Source organism: Oncorhynchus tshawytscha, linkage group LG09 (genome assembly GCF_018296145.1).
Source record: "Oncorhynchus tshawytscha isolate Ot180627B linkage group LG09, Otsh_v2.0, whole genome shotgun sequence".
Taxonomy (NCBI): domain Eukaryota; kingdom Metazoa; phylum Chordata; class Actinopteri; order Salmoniformes; family Salmonidae; genus Oncorhynchus; species Oncorhynchus tshawytscha.
This window is the reverse complement of record NC_056437.1, coordinates 71,259,310-71,276,824: the sequence shown is the minus strand read 5'-3', so window position 1 is coordinate 71,276,824 and position 17,515 is coordinate 71,259,310. Positions and strand designations below refer to the sequence as shown.

The window sequence follows — 17,515 nt, the reverse complement described above, 5'->3', positions numbered from 1 at the left end:
GCTCTTCGCATTTGTCAATGTTGGGAGTTTGGTGCATCTCATGAAATGCTGGGTTTGAGTTTGCGCCTGCATAGAATGGCTATCCAAGAGCAGGGATGAGGGAAAGACTGCTCTTGCACTCCCAGCACCCTCTTGTGGCTGGAATCAACAGCAGCTAGTGCAGCTGTAGTGATGTCTTTTATTAAACCAGCTTAAGTCAGTCAAGAAGTTCTTATTTACAATGATGGGCTGATTGAGTCCCATAGGGACACAATCACAGCCTGGATACAGACAGGGACTGTAGTGACACCTCTTGAACTGAAATGCTGCGCCACTCAGGAGCCCCATGGAACAATAATGTAAAGTTACAATGACCAACTGTAAAACATAACTGAGACACTCCTTTTTTTCCACCCAATACATTTTTATTGTTAAAATATTTAAAAACACATGGGACAGACGCTAACAAGCAATACTGCCACAAAATAAATTACCAACTCATTGCTGTAAATAGCCTTACAAGCTAATTGCGTCTTTCACAGCTGTCCACTTGAATTGTGTAAGGATAGTCATTCAGCAAATGTCTATGATCATCGTCCACCATTCTGACAACTGTAAAACATGTACACAATGCTGCAAAAAGGACAGAATTCAATTCCAGATATAGAACAAAAGTAGGTTGTGCAGCGTTTCCCAAACTCGGTCCTCGGGACCCCAAGGGGTGCACGTTTTTGCCTAACACTACACAGCTGATTCAAATGATCAAAGGTTGATGATTAGTTGAAATCAGCTGTGTAGTGCTAGGGCAAAAAAAAAAAAAAACCTGCACCCCTCAGGGGAAACCCTGAGTTAGTGTGAAACAACCTTGAACAATACAAAAGATATCCCCAACAGGACCTATCCACCAAGATAAATAAGAACCTTAGACTGAAGCCATTTTGACACAAATATTAAGAAAATTGTGACAACGAAGAGGGTTAGAATACAAGTGTACCATTGTGATTTCAGATATCAATTCTGACTTACTGATTCCTGACCATGAAGTAATTAAAAGATTCCACACAAGTGTTTTGCCCCATCACCTGCTTTTCAGTGCATTGTGAACCAGTGTGTGTGCAATGAGTCAAATGTTCAGTGGGTACTGGACAATGCCTACAGCTGAATTGGAGGTTGCAGGCAAAATGTAAAGATGAGTCTTCTCTCCATCTTATTTTCACGCCATACGACTCCATTTCTCTTGGTCCCCTTCTGCCGTCTCACATACCTCATCTTCAAGCACAATCAACCTAAAATATTTTCACCAATATGTTCATCAGCACTCACTTTCCCACTGACTCATCCAAGCAAATTCACCTGAAAACACATTTTCACTTTCATAAATTGTCTATGCATGCACACACTCATGTCATCTCACCATTCATTCTCACTATCCTCTCATTCAGGCACGCTGCTACACTGTGTGATCATGAGAGCCAGGGGCACCTCCCTGTCCCCAGTGCCCAGTAGAGGAAACATCCTCTCAGAGAACTCAGGCACGCTGAAGCTGTACACCTCCGAGCCAGTCTTGACATTGTAGAAGGTCACCTGACCCTCCTCACAGTCCAGGTAGACACCCACTCTGCGGAGGCGCACCGATGTCTTAACCTTGGTGAGGGCCGGAATAGTGAGGGCGCGCAGGTGGGTGCCCCCCCACCAGAGGGCATAGTAACCACTATTAGGGCTCATGTCAAACAGCCCTTTCCTCTGGGCTGACTCCCGCACCACGCCCACCTTCCAGTCTTTATTCTCACCCACATTCACCTGAGATGAAGAGAGAGAGAGAGAAAGATAAATTGATACCGTCAAAAGTTGAGTGGGGACGAGCATGCAAGGTTGAATCCTGCAAAACATACACTTTTCTAACATCAAACGCCAAAATAGATTAAACCAATAAAACTGAAGCCACTATTTAGTCATTTCTCCCACCCTCCAATTTCTATGAGATACCCCAACCCTTGACCCCTGCCCTCTCACCTCCCAGTAGTGTCGCCCCGAGTTGAAGCCCTCTTTGGCCAGCACGCAAGACCAGACGTCAAAGCGTTGGGTGCTGTTCCTGTAGAACTGCAGTTTCTCTCCTCTCTTTACCTGCTTCCTGTCGTCAGAGAGGATGAGGAAGGGGTACGCCGTCACTGGGTTTAGCGTCACATCCTCTGAATGAGAAGGAACACAAAAAGGTCAAGGCTCTGGTGTGAATTCCACAGCTGAATAATGTTAGGAATCATGGCCAAAAAGACAGTGAGATGGTGTCTTCTGTAAAACAGACTATTTGGAGAGCTTTATTGGAAAACAACAGTCAATCACTACATCCAGTAATACAGTAAAAGCAATGGTAGAGATAAGACCAGAACAGGTTGGTATTTAGAATTAAGATCAGAACAACTCACCTAAATAAGACTGGATCTTCTTCAGCCCTGTACGAAAAAGTAATTACGGTGAGTCTCTTTTCTAATACATAGAAACTACTATTGGTTTCATTAGTTAAAGCCAATGCAGCTGTCTTTTTTTTATATCGATAGCAAATCATTTCTGGGTAACAATTAAGTACCTTACTGTTGTCATGTTTCATTAAAATTGACAAAATTAGCAAAAAAACCTAATCAGGGAAGAATTTTGCAAGGACTGTCTGGGAGTGATCTGAGTGGGGAGGGGAAAACTTAAAACAAGCTGTTATTGGCAGAGAAGTTTGGAACTCTATGTTATTGTTTATTAATCAATTTACTGCCTGGTGTAACCACCAGGGTCAAGGTCAAACTCCCACCCATGCAAACAGGTTGATTAGAAGGTCCTGTGTCGATTCATTCCAACCAGAAACTATCAGGAAATAACACTAGCTAGGTTTCCATCCAATTAGCGACAGATATATATGCAAGTATTCTAGAATCCCCATTTTTTTTAAATAATAATGCATTTCCCACCAGTGTGCTTTCACCAAACTAACTTTTGTGGAGTTTTCCCCCGTATAATTAAGTTTTCAGGTACCGAACAAAAATGTTATGTTCTATGTATTTCCATCCCATTTTCAACTCTACAGATTGTGACAAAACTATCTGTTGCATTAAATAGCAAACGTGCCTACTCTGGTCTTGGCACGCGTGCCTACTCTGGTCTTGGCACGCGTGCTCTAGCCAACAGCTCACAGATACTGTGCGGGTAGGCTACTCAACATGATGACATTATTATGGATAAAAAGGGAGAGTATTTGTATGCCAGACAGCAGTCAAGCATCACCAGAATAAGACACTCAATATTTATTGGAAAGGAAACGTCAAAATCACAGGGTACTGAAAGTGCACAGTGAAGTTCATAACTTCTTTCACCTGTAGCCTAATAAATTGCATGGCTTCCCCAAGACATAGCAAGAGGACCACACGCCATATCAAGTGACTCCACGTTTACTTCAATATGATGGTTGTCAATATTTCTGCATTTCTTGCCTTAAATAATTTAACTGACACTAAAAAAATCCAACCATGTTGAACTAAAATTCTGTTAGCATTTTACAAATTGTCCCGTTTCCATCACAGCTATCGTGATTATTTTTCATACTGTACGACTTTACTTGCATAAAACTATGGATTAAAATGTGGCTAGTGAGCAACATTTTTTACACTTTTACAACTTTGACTGCACTGGGCCTTTAAACTATTGGTGAACCATTGTGAAGGTGGGGGATGATGTTCTATTAGATTCTGTCGTTTTAATCTATCTAAGCCAACATCAAATGAGTTATTTTAAAACTTCTTCAGAAGAGGCATCGTGAATCACCAAGCACCAATCTTCTTAAAAATTGTATTTTAAGTAAGTAAACTAGGTTAAGCTTTTTCCTTTACAACAAACTCTTGACCTTTGTCTAACATTTCCTTTAAGCTAAAACAAAGCCTCTGCAAAATATCCCATCTCATTACCCAATACTTCATTCACATGGGTCCTAGACATTAATCCAAAATAAAATCTTTGGAGTGAAGAGCTCACAAAGTGCAGACAGACATACCTGATCCAGATTTGATCTTTTTTAGATCTGAGGGGAGAAGAAACATGAAGACATGTTGTTTAATGGAAGTATGTGTGAGTACAGAATTAATGCAGCCATTGGTATCTCAATATCAAATCATTTTTGGGTACCGTACCTTGTTTTCAATTAAAATGGTCAAAAAATAAAAACAGCTTCTTAGAAAAACACTATTTCTCAATAAATAATTTAGCTAGGACTGTCAGAGTGGTCCAAGAGGGACCTAATTGGAGGAGCTTAATGGTAGAGATGTCACTTTAAAACAAACTATTATTGGCAGAGAGTAGGGCAAAATCTGGTTTCAGGAGGCCTTTTCAAAACAGCTCTTACACAAAGTGCTTTATCATAGATTTAAAAATGTCACAGTATAATTCCAACCACAGTGTGGAAATACAGTGCCTTCGTAAAGTTCAGACCCCTTGACATTTTCCACATTGTATTAATATATTTTTAGAATAAGGCTAACAAAAACAATTCCTCAGCAATCTAAACACAATACTCCATAATGACCAAGCGAAAAAAGGTTTTAGAAATGTGCAAATGTATGCATGTACATTAGTATTCAGACCCATTGCTACGAAACTTAGGAATTGAGCTCAGGTGCATTCTGTTTCCATTGATCATCCTTGAGATTTTTCTACAACGAATGGAGTCCACCTGTCATAAATTCAATTGATTGGACATGATTTGGAAAGGCACACACCTGTCTATATAAGGTCCCACAGTTGACAGTGCATGTCAGAGCAAAAACCAAGCCATGGGATCGAAGGAATTGTCCGTAGAGCTCCGAGACAGGATTGTGTCGAGGCACAGATCTGAGGCAGGGTACATAAAAATGTCTGCAGCATTGAAGGTCCCCAAGAACAGTGGCTGCCATCATTCTTAAATTGAAGATGTTTGGAACCTCCAAGAGTGTTCCTAGTGCTGGCCACCTGGCCAAACTGAGCAATCGGGGGAGCAGGACCATGGTCAGAGAGGTGACCAAGAATCTGATGGTCACTGACAGAACTCCAGTGTTTCTCTGGACATCTGAGAACCTTCCAGAAGGACAACCATCTCTGCAGCCCTCCACCAATCAGGTATTTATGGTAGAGTGGCCAGACAGAAGTCACTCCTCAGTCAAAGGCACATGACAGCCCACTTGGAGTTTGCCAAAAGGCACCCAAAGACTCTCAGACCATGAGAAGCAAGATTCTCTGGTCTGATGAAACCAAGTCTGAACTCTTTGGCTTGAATGTGAAGAGTCACATCTGGAGGAAACCTGGCACCATCCCTACAGTCAAGCATGGTGGTGGCAGCATCATGCTGTGGGGATGTGTTTTTCAGCTGGGAGACTAGTCAGGATTGAGGGAAAGATGAACGGAGCAAAGTACAGAGAGATCTTTGATGAAAACCTGCTCCAGAGCGCTCAGGATCTCAGACTGGTGCGAAGATTCACCTTCCAACAGGACAATGACCCTAATCACACAGCCATAACAATGCAGGAGTGGCTTCGGGACAAGTCTCTGCATGTCCTTGAGTGGCCCAGCCAGAGCCCAGACTTGAACCAGATCTAACAACTCTGGAGAGACCTGAACATATCTGTGCAGCGACGCTACCCATCCAACCTGACAGCGCTTGAGGATCTGCGGAGAAGAATGGGAGAAACTCCAAATACAGGTGTGCCAAGCTTGTAGCATTACACCCAAGGAGACTCGAGGCTGTAATCTGCTTAAAAGTACTGAATAAAAGGATCTGAATACTTATGTACAAGTGAATAAAAACAAACATGTATTATACATTTGCAACAATGTAACAGTTCTGGAAAAAGTCAAAGGGTCTAAATACTTTCTGAATGCACTGCATGTACAATACCAGTCAAAAGTTTGCACACCTACTTATTCAAGGGTTTTTCTTTATTTTGACTATTTTCTACATTGTAGAATAATAGGGAAGACATCAAAACTATTAAATAACACATTTCCTTCCTCTGGAGGCCACCAAACTATATATGCATGGAATGATCTTCTCACATTTGAGATATTGCCTCACATGCTGGTCACAAGCAGGAACTACTATTCTGAAACCAATTGAAAATCACTCTACAAACACTAAAGATTACTGATAACAAACCAAACAGTTACCACCGTTATCATATACAAGCATAATTTATTTAGCCTGGATAGCTTTAAGCAGTATGTAGATGCAGATTCTTGATGACCAGGCTTGCATGGGCTTTCCAGGATAAAGGCAGTAACTAGAGGGGATTGCGTTGTCCCTTTGGCACAGTAAAATCGGCCTTCTCTGATAGAGCTACAATATACTGGAATGCAATGCCCACGAACTTGAGAAGCTGCACTGATTGTACTTTTAAATTGGAATTGAAAACATGGCTAATATCTTTCCAAACCTGTACACATGATTTGTGGTTCCTCATATGTTAGACGACAGTTGATGATAGTTGTCGTTAGAATGATATATTATTGGATGCATTTGTATTTTGTGTTGTTTTAGTGAGTATTTGTATTGTGGCTGTGTAACTGTCATTAGATGCCCTGGGATGACAGGTGTTTATGAGCTTTTGGCTAACCCTGGCACATTAACATGTTGAATTATTGTAATATTGATGATTAATGTGCATTGTCCCCTATAAATTAATATTGTTGAGAGAATGCCAAGATTGTGCAAAGCTGTCATCAAGGCAAAGGATGGCTACTTTGAAGAATCTCAAATATAAAATATATTTTGATTTGTTTTACACCTTTGGTTACTACATTATTTTCATAGGTTTGATGTAGAAAATGGTAATAAAACAAATAAATACAATTGAATGAGGAGGTGTTTCCAAACTTTTGACTGGTACTATAATATATATGAGACGCAATTTAAAATTGACCCACCTCGTAGAGACCACTGACTCTTAGTGGTCCGTAGTGTCTGTATACTCATCATACTGTCGCTCTCCCGTAGGGAAGTAACTGAAAAACACGCATAATGGGTTATGGTAACAAACAAATAGGTTGGTCCACAACATACAGTGCATTACACTTTCATGCCAGGTGTGATAATAGTTAGGCAGGTTGTGTTTCCTCATGTGTTCCTCCTGGTATTTTTACAACCCACTTTTGTGAATGACTCATTCTTTACCTGACTGATGGATGACAGAAGGAATGAGTTCTATTGGCATGAGGTATTTGAGTAGGAATGGTATTTTGACTGCTTACAGACTAGACCGACTACCTTTCCCCATATCTTCAACTCAGTCATTTATGAGAAACTTCACCCGAAAACCACAGTAAGGGAACAACTGATGATTTCTTTACAAAATAATGTTGTAGGGATTTTTGGTAACGATATGATGAACATTATGGAAATGATGCAAATAATCTACCCCCCGCCCCCCAGAAAGACAAAAATGTCTAAAACAAAATTACCATTATGAATATTTGGTAACTGATGACCATTTCGAAAAGAATGAGGATAATAAATTATGATGATATGACTATGGTGATTAGGAGATTGGTTAAAACGATGAAAGTGATGATGGTGCTACTCACGGGAGCTTCGGGATTGCACCTCCCCCATGCGGATCTCATCCATACTCTTCTTCAATTCCCCCAGAGCCACCTTCACCTCCCCCAGAGAGAAATGCAGTGACACCTCCGCCTCGGCATCCAACTCCTGGGTGTCAGAGTCTGCCTGTATGGGGGCACTCGCCTCCTCAAAACTCTGAAAGTGGGTTGACGGCAGGCATTGACAGATATGTTCAGTTGAAAGACTTACAGTTCAGAGTTGAACATCAGTGGAATGGATGTGGAGTGGACTCTGGTAATATCTCTGATAGCTTGCAACTAGAGGCCATTGGAATGTACACGTGGCACACCAGCTGCATGTCCCATTGCCCTCAAACTGCAAACCCCACCCAACTGTTACAACAGATAAGCTAAATGAAGTACATCCACAAATGATAAAAAGGTGCCTCAGCTAAAACACATTTCCTCCGTACCTGGAGGAAGCCAATGTGGTCCTCAGACGTGGCCTGGGCTTCCAGTCTGGATCGCCGCACCTTCAGCTGGCCAAGCTCCGCCTCCAAATGGGTCACTAGCCGCTCCCCCCGTGTTTCCACTGACGCCCGCTTCTCCTCCATCCCGCCCACCAGCTCTTCACGGATCCTGTCCACCGAGCGACTCAGCTCCCCCAGCAACTGCTCCACCTCCGACATCTCACCCCGTGCATAGTTCTAGAAAAAACAGAAGGATTAAGTTGCTCCTTGACACTGATTTAAGGTCAGTTTCTTTCTCTCCAGTTATGGTCATTATTGTGATCTCAGGTCACACAACTGAAAAATGTGCGGTTCATCAAGCCTAAAACGTGTGTTTAAAAAAAAAAAATTGTTTCTGTAATGTATCATAACAGGGGTATAGCAAACATCATTCGGATGGACTAAACAGACTGTCTAGACCTGCTAATAGCTACTGGTTGACTAAACAAACTGTCTTGACCTGCTAATAGCCACTGCAGTGGGAGTAATGGTTGTTGGTACGGTCACCTAACACTAGACAGAGTGGTAGCGTGCTCTGATGAATATGAAGCCTGACACGTTGAGGGGTTTAGTGAAGGGGTCAAATAGATCTAACACAATATTGATACAATGTCGGGGCCTGTGAATCAGCTGCCTACCCTGACGGTCTCCAGTCGGCTCTTGAGCTCATTCAGACGGAAGTGCTTCCCCTCAATCCGGTTCTGAATCTCCAGTTCCGTCTTTCCAATGAGTTTCTGTGTGACAGACAAAGGACAGTAAAGAGATGGAGGATGAGAGACAAAGAGACCAATTATGTGAATGCAGTGTCATTGAGAGTAGATTTGGCATCATGCCAGTTCACTACTTGTCCTAACTAGACAATGCTGCCGTCCTGTTGCTGCTTAAAACAGGCTCTTCGGGAACACATTCAAGTAAAATGTGCTTTGAAGTGCCAAAACAATACCCTAGAAAATATATTTTTTTAGATGCAAATAGAAAAACATTGCCTTTGAAATAGCCATATACATTTCAGACAACATAATGAAATACATTAATTCAAAAAGATCACACGTTATTAATTTGCCTTGAGCCAAACCCATTATCCACAAGATTAGATCTAAATCATGTAAAATTGCTCATGTTTTTAGTCAGATGCCCGACCCATAGAGAAATTAGGATTCTAGTGCCCTAAATCCATTTTAGCGCCATTGAGGACATTAACCATAGAGTACCACAGTATGAGTCATAATACCCATAAAACCTAGCAGTCAAACAGGGAAATGGTTCCAATAGTTTCTCTCCACAATTAATTATTCCCATAGGGGATTTTCAAAACACTTTAAATAAGGGCTGTGTTTTGTGTTGGCTTACCCTGGCGTGACTTTTTGATAACCGTGTGAATCTCTCTAGGACAGGGTGACTTTTATCAATATATTCACCACTGTGGGGATCTATTTTGAAGTGATCAACTGGATGAGACTTCCTATAGGTTAAGGAAGGATCACATGATTTCATCCTTGTCATCAGCCAATGAATTATACTCATGAGCAAACATTCCATAACTGCAGGTGGCAGTAAATCAAACCTTGGCTTTATACCTGTTCATACAACACATTCCAGGCCGCAGTGTGCACCCTTCCAGTAAGTAGCAGTAGAAAATTGAGATCTTCAAAATAGAGATGGCCTCCAATGGAGCTGCCCATTTTCTCAGAAACATTTATGCAATGAGCTGTTCCTTTGTTTTCTGCTCAGAACCAAAAAGAGGATCATATGTTATATTTAATTACTTAAAATACAGTGCAACCGGCAGCTGTCAAATTGTGATGCAGTCATTGAAGTCATTGAATGGAAATGTGTTAGTAAATTTGAAAAGTTCCACAGTTCCCAGTCACTTTTTTACCCTCTTGGTTCAGGATTTTACAGTTATCTGAAAACGAACCAGATAAATAGCCCGTCACCGTTTCTATGCAGGTTGTTTACATTAGAAATGTGGATGCAACTTAGACAAGAACATAACCAACTCCCATCTCAGATAATCTTTAGAGTAAAATCTGCATCGCACAAGGGATTTTAGTGGCTTGTTTACATAGGGGTTATCTATCTATGTCATCTGCATTGCAAGAAGCTGAGAGTCCCCTATGACCTACAAACTCATAGCCAATACTCAGTCTTTCAAAGGTTCAACATACAAGTTGTAATATAAAAAATAGTAACCTAAATAAAATACCTGACACTACCCTCTCTTCATTGGCCATTGTCTGTTTTGACTGTTAGGGCACGCCAACCACAGAACTAGAATGAAATTATTTTTCTTTAAAAGGCACACATCCAACCCCAGGAAACACATCACACCCTTAAGTAGCCTTCAGACCATAGCCTTGGCACAAAAGACCATAGCCTTGGGCCATTGAGGTTCTGAAGGGGTGTGTGCTCCAAGCGCCTGATGTGAAAGCTGCTTTGCCTTCTCACCTGTTTGTTGACTCGCTCTGTCTGCACGGACACGGTGCGGTGTGTGCGGTGCTCCTCCAGCACACAGATGGCACAGATACAGATCTGGTCCGTGCGGCAGTACACCTCCAGAAGCCGGTGGTGCAGTGGGCAGGTGCGGCCGCGAAGCGCTTCCCGGGGCTCCAGGAGCTGGTGGTTGGCATAGAAGGGCGTGTTCAGGTGAGGCTGCACATGGGCCTCGCAGTAGGATGCCGTGCAGGTCAAACACGAGCTGATCGCCACTTGTTTTTTCCCTGTACACACATCACATTTGATCATCTCCTCCAGGAACGGGTTGCTGTTGGCCATGGCTCCCGGTGTATTCACGTCCGACATGTGCGGCTTTCCTGTGCCGTAGTGAGCTTCTTTGTATTTCTCAGCGATATGGGCGAAGACTCGGTTGATGTTGAGCTGAGGCCGCTCGGGGAACTGATGCTTGCAGAGCGGGCAGGTGCAGGTGGTGCTGGAGGCCCAGTAGCCTCCGATGCAACCCTGGCAAAAGTTGTGTCCGCAGGGCGTCGACACTGGGTCGTTGAACAGGTCTAAGCAGATGGAGCAGGTCAGTTCCTGCTCCGAAAACATCTCCAGGACCCCCGCCTCAGCCATCATTTTCTCCTACCAGAAGCCCTACGGGTGAGACAACATACTAGGTCACACAAAAACATTCCTACTAGTCCCAAAGGTCAACACATATGTCACAAATATTGAACTAGACCTATACAGGTTCGATAAACCAGATTGCCATGTTGTAGAGGCTGATGACTCATGCAACTATAACTAAGCCATCATAGTCACCGGGCTAGATGGGCCTTGTGGTTGTAGCCCTAATTGTATTGAAGGAAGTTGAAGACATTTGCCATCACCAGTTCAATAACCAACACAGAGCACAACAACTGGCCTACTAATTCTACTGCTGGTTGATGTTAACCGACAAGTACTTAGGCTAGGAATTTAGAATTTGGCCTTCCGTCTGAGGACTACCCAAGCTGTTGTGTGTGTGTGTGGTGGTGACCCAAGTTAACATCGCTCAGGGCACTTCTCAATCAACAGCATATTATCTTGCAGAGAAGAGGTTAGGAAAAATCTCACCAACAGAAACCGCTTTTAAAATCACAACTAGATCGTTTTAGAATGGGCCCAAGGCCTATTATCCCTCACAAGGAAAACAAATGGTCACAAAATTACAAGGGCTGATAAACAATTAATAGTAGGGGTTGCATCACAAATAGTTAAAGTAATTCCTACACAACAGTTTTATCAAGCATTTTGACTATACATTCTAAAAGATAACTAAACTTGACTAGGTGTATATTTTTGAATAAACTGAACACACCTTAACCGATACCAGAGTAGTATTTTTTTTGCCTGTTTTCAGACTTGTTTGTTGTCGATAAGAGGTGTGTCTGACAGTGGACAAACTATCACTGGTATGCACAGGTGCATTGTGGGCCACTTCCACCGGGATTGGCCTAACACCTGTTTACAATCAGTGCTGATTCACTCCAAGTGGCTGGCTGCCTTTGCTCACTCCATTTAAACATGATTCGATTCTCATTTGCGGTACGTTCCGAGAAACACAAATCCCTCTACGTTCATATCACATCAAAAAAATTATTTCACAAATGCAGAATACACACTCACTGTACACTGTTTTTACACAGTTGCAGCAGACAGTATTTTTCAGTGACAACATGTTTGTGGCGTCCATCTTCCATTTACACACATGTGTTCAGAGATGCAGATGGCTAATTAGCACAGGTAGTCCACTCTGTTTTCAGTAAGCAATCGCTGTAATGGAAATATGACTCTGTGTGAACCCTAACCCGAAACATAATGAACGTATCTTTCATATTAGCAAGAAATACTTTTTTTTGAAAGGTACATTTACCACACACCATTTACCTTTTTTTTAAAAGTATTTCTTGCTAATATGAAATATATGTTCCTTACAAAACCGAACCTCAAGCAATGCGTGTTCATTTTTTGAGCAAGCACCTGGGCTCTTAACAAAAATCCAACGGTCAGAAGATACTATCGTCAATAGGCTCTAAAGCAGTTACTGTCTATGAATGTGGTTGTCTTTGCCATGCCTATATTTTTTTCCATGGGTGTTAAGAAGGAACTGTACACCATGAACTCATGCAAGTCACATACTACAGCAAGGAGTTTATTGGCTCCCAAAACAAACAACGTGGGAAATGCGATGATGATGCAGAAGTCTGTGTCTGGTTTTTCAGAACGTTCTTTATTTGAGTCTATTGATATTTCTGGTCCTGCAGCATTCCATGACATTTTCAAAAGACTCTCTCCCACTCCTATGCTGTGTGTGTGTGTGATTTCTCAACTGAATTCCTACAGTGCACCTGAAAGCACAACAATAGACTGTTCTACCTCACATAGGCGTAATGGGAGCACAGAAATGCAAGAGAGGTTGAAATAATTATTCTGCCATGATACTGACTGACAGACAGACAAACATCATCCATGTAATTTAAACTGATGTGTGAGCTCATGGCTTTTATCCAACCATGTTTTAAGAATCGAATAGTCGCTGAAGAATAGTCTCTGATTTCAGTACTTCCATTATCATTTGAGCACAGGTCTCTGACCACAGGTTCATTTTCAGACAGACAGGCTGGCATTGAATTTCCAACATTGCCATAGTATCATTCTCCGCTTAGAAGCAGGGGACTCCATACTTCCGATGCTTTCCAACCCAATTTAACATGCAATCTGTCAGGTTCCTCATTACGTTTTTTGTAGTTTGTCCCAAAAAAAGACTCCCTTGTCCAACCATTAATCTACCTGTGTGGCGTGCAAGTGATTTTCCTCTCGGTGACCCTAGAAATAATCAGGACACTGTGATGTCACAGGGCTTCACATCTGAGCCAATGGAAAATAACATATCTCTGTATGCTCTGTGTAGACTATAGTCAGTTTTGTTGCGTGTGGCTTAGATTGTCTCAGACATGAGTGAATGTGGATGTCATACCATACATGCTGTCAATGTATGTGAATTCCAATGCACCATCTCCCTCAATAAAAACAACAATGGCCTCTTTGTGATGCAGTAAATTACTCTTTCAACCCTAAGAACTTTCAAATGTATTTATTTGGAAAGTGATCCGTGACTCCAACAAATAAGTTATATAACCTCAAAAACATGGGGGCATGCTTTCAAGTTTCCCTGCCAGTCAAGTAAACAATATCCCAGGTGTTATCTACTCTAATCTACTACTAACAACTGCAGGCTGTCAAAAGGCCGATTCTTGTGTCCCATTCATGCGGCCTCTCTGTTTGGCCCAAAGCCAATGGCTGTCCAAAGCCCAGGTTTAATTTACTCTATCCAGTCGCACCGATGTTACCATCCAAAATGACATGACACGTGCATTGTGGTACTAGATTTTATACTTTACACGATTGGCGCTAGCTTGTCAAACCTGTTCACCAACAAGTTACGAAGAGGGTCATATGTAACCAAGTCTATGTAAATGGCTGTTAAGAATGGAAAATAAAATACAGTCAATGTTTGTCCTGTACTGAGGTCTACCTGGAAACTTCTCAGTGACTAAACCATTGTCAACCAAGGAACAATGGTATCTGCCAAACTGGGATGTTCACTGTTACATGTTCTGATGATAATGCCACTATTGAGTTGTGTGTGTTTAATTTTGAAACGTATCTGACCCACATCAACAGTCAACAGGCAGACGATTGGTTGGAATGAAAACATAATAGTATTTACAGTACTGTAACTGTACAGCAATCAATATTGCTACACAAAAAAAAACATTGTATGAGCAATTGGTGTAATTGTAATACAATAAATAGGCATATTTCACATTCAAATAATATTTGTAAAAAATTGCTATAGGCTACTCGAGATCCTGTTACAAAAATTGTTGACACACAAACTTACCGTATATCTTTCTTCTGCAATGGAGTTGAAAGAATGAAATAAGTTTATGACTGTCCTACAAAGCTGCTGTCACCACTGCCAAAGAAGGTACTTCCAGCTAGTCAGGTATATGTGTGAATGTGTGTGGGTGTGTGTTGTGACGGTTGACAACAGCTTGCACAGTAGTCAGGTGAGTTAGTGAAACAACTACTGTGCCCTCAAAGTATTCACACCCCTTGATGTTTTCCACATTTCGTTGTTACAGCCTGAATTTAAAATGTATTACATTTAGATTTTGTGTCACTGATCTTAACACAATATCCCATTATGTCAAAGTGGAATTATGTTTTTAGAAATGTTTACAAATTAATAAAAATGGAAAGGTAAAATGTCATGAGTCAATAAGTATTAAACTCCTTTGTTATGGCAAGCCTAAATAACTTCAGAAGTAAACATTTGCTGAACTTGTCAGATAAGTTGCATGGACTAACTGGGTGAAATAATGGTGTTTAACACCATCTCTGTACCCCACACATACAATTTATCTGTAAGGTATCTCAGTCGAGCAGGGAAGTTTTCCAATGGTTTGCAAAGAAGATGGGTAAAAAAAAAATAAAAAAAAATTTAAAATAAGATGTAGAATTTTCCTTTGAACACGGTGAAATTATTAATTACACTTTGGATGCGGTATCAATACACCCAGTCACAACTATGATAAAGGTGTCCTTCCTAACTCAGTTGATGGAGAGGAAGGAAGGATTTGACCATGAGGCCAATGGTGATTTAAAGCAGTTACAGAGTTAAATGGCTGTGATAGGAGAAAACTGGAGGATGGATCAACAACATTGTGGTTACTCCACAATACTAACCTAAATGACAGAGTGAAAAGAAGGAAGCCTGTACAGAATACAAATATTTCAAAACATGTATTCTGTTTTCAATAAGGCACTAAAGTGATACTGTAAAATAATGTGGCAAAGAAATTAACTTTATCTCCTGAATACCAAGTGTTATGTTTGGGGCAAATCCAACACAATGCATCACTGAGTCACACTCTTCATATTTTCAAGCATGGTGGTGGCTGCATCATGTTATGGGTATGCTTGTCATCGTCAGGGAGTAGGGAGTTTTTTTTTAAGGATGAAAATAAAAAGAATAGGGCTAAGCACAGACAAAGTCCTAAAGGAGAACCTGGTTCAGTCTGCTTTCCAACAGACACTGGGAGACAAATCCACCTTTCAGGAAGACCAGGAACCTGAAACACAAGGCCAAATATACACTGAGTATACCAAACATTAGGAACATCTTCTATGGCAAGACTTGAAAAATGCTATCTAGCAATGATCAACAACCAACTTGACAGAGCTTGAATAATTTTTAAAAGAATAAATGGGCAAATATTGTACAATCCTGGTTTGTAAAGCTTTGTAAAGCTCTTAAGAGACTTACCCAGAAAGACTCAGAGCTGTAATCGCTGCCAAAGTTGATTCTAACATGCATCGACTCAGGGGGATGAATACTTACCTAATCAAAATATATTAGTATTTTCTTTTCCATTAATATAAAAAAGTTGAATTTTTGTGCCAGTTAGAGTATATTTTGTGTAGATCATTGACAAAATATGACAATTAAATCATTTTTAATCCCACTTTGTAACACAACAAAATGTGGAAAAAGTCAAGGGGTGTGAATACTTTTTAAAGGCACTGTATTTCTAACATGCGTGTGAAAAAGAGACATACTGTGTAAGAAGATATTGCTAAATATTGTAGATCATTTTGCTACTAGCACATATATTCATAAGAGACAGATCAAGGAGTTTGTGATTATTTTCAGAGATTCACCAACTACACAGCTGCAACCTGCTGCTGAAATCGCAATCTGTAATTTAGTCAGACAGACCAGAGAATAGACAGAATCTGTGTTGATCCTAAACCTATATTTACACAAATTACCATTCATTTCACAATTGCAGCTATGTTCCATGTCTGACCTGCAGGGCAAATATATTTATTGACTCTCAAGACACCCTCATGAGAACAAAAACAAAGTAAAATGCTGATGAGGCTCATTATTTGTTTCAGTACTTCCCACCCGTTATAGTTTCTGTTAGTTTCTGCATTAGGGGGACTACAGGGGAAAACACTTTTGTTTGTTTGGTGTTAAGGTTCATTCATCATAAAGACATTTCTCCAGCCTATTATATTACAGAAATACCTCAGGACAGACCAAAATAATAAATGTGATAAAAACGCACTTAAACACAAGGAGAGATATGATTTGGCTGAATGCAGATACAAACGACAACGACGCCTTGGGGAGGACACAGTGCTTTTACTAATGAGAAATGTAGGTGTTGGAATGCTGCCTATCCTGACTTGACGTCATAAAGGAGGATCTAAAGTATGTAACACATGGTGCTGTGACTGTCATTCATTTGGGGTCTGTAGGTGTATGTGTAGGTGTTTCTCTCAAAGCTGTGGCTCAGCAGGGAGGTAGGTCCCTTCGGTGTAGTAAAAAAATAAAAATAAAAAAAGCAGGCAATTTCACAGTGCGAATAGCACCATCAAGCAAACTGTTCTTGAGCCATAATGTAAGCATGAATGCAAAGTAAGGGTTGATATTAGCTTCACTTTCTGATGTGCCTTTCTGGCCTTGGTCTTGTTCTGCTGATAAACGGGGTCAGATAGGCTGTTCCTTCAGAAAGTATTCATACCCCTTGACTTTTTTCCTCAGTTTGGTCAGAGGTCCAGCTCTACTCAGAGTACTTATGTAAATTAGATTTTGCTGCATTGAATTTTCAATACATTTGCAAAAATTTCAAAAACATGTTTTCACTTTGTCATTATGGGGTATTGTGTGTAGATTGGCGAGAATAAAAAAATCCATTTAGAATTTAGGCTGTAAACAACAAAATGCGGAATTAACACTATCAGCTTTAGTCAAGATGGAATTCACAGTGGTAGCAAACAGATTCTCAGGGCAACAGAGAATAGACTAATGGGGCTAAAGTGCATACAAGTTTGACAGCTTTTCTATACTAGTTTAAGCATTATAGTCAATCTATCATGTTATTGTTCGCCAATATATCTAGAAACATAAA

General features: G+C 40.8%; 1 protein-coding gene across 2 annotated transcripts; it reads right to left on the bottom strand.

Moving 5' to 3' along the window:
• Positions 1-382: 382 nt before the first annotated feature.
• LOC112258580 (E3 ubiquitin/ISG15 ligase TRIM25) lies at positions 383-14,550 on the bottom strand. 2 transcript variants are annotated; one of them, XM_024433023.2, is made up of 10 exons: positions 14,434-14,550; positions 10,497-11,141; positions 8,687-8,782; positions 8,013-8,246; positions 7,564-7,735; positions 6,907-6,984; positions 4,010-4,036; positions 2,403-2,429; positions 1,993-2,168; positions 383-1,779 (listed from the first exon to the last, which is right to left on the bottom strand). In XM_024433023.2, exons 2-10 carry the CDS (start codon positions 11,121-11,123, stop codon positions 1,414-1,416), a joined length of 1,803 nt encoding a protein of 600 aa, XP_024288791.1. In that variant the 5' UTR covers positions 11,124-11,141; positions 14,434-14,550; the 3' UTR covers positions 383-1,413. The 2 variants fall into 2 exon arrangements, with proteins under 2 accessions (XP_024288791.1, XP_024288792.1); XM_024433024.2 differs by lacking the exon at positions 14,434-14,550 and adding an exon at positions 11,848-11,952.
• Between the last annotated feature and the right edge of the window lie 2,965 nt (positions 14,551-17,515).

Excerpts from the sequence above, each read along its gene's own strand:
- LOC112258580 (XM_024433023.2), bottom strand. The coding sequence starts at position 11,123 with ATGATGGCTGAGGCGGGGGTCCTGGAGATGTTTTCGGAGCAGGAACTG. Across the intron at positions 7,736-8,012 it reads ACCACATTGGCTTCCTCCAG|AGTTTTGAGGAGGCGAGTGC; the intron begins GTACGGAGGAAA and ends ACCCACTTTCAG. Across the intron at positions 6,985-7,563 it reads GGTGCAATCCCGAAGCTCCC|TTACTTCCCTACGGGAGAGC; the intron begins GTGAGTAGCACC and ends CGTGTTTTTCAG.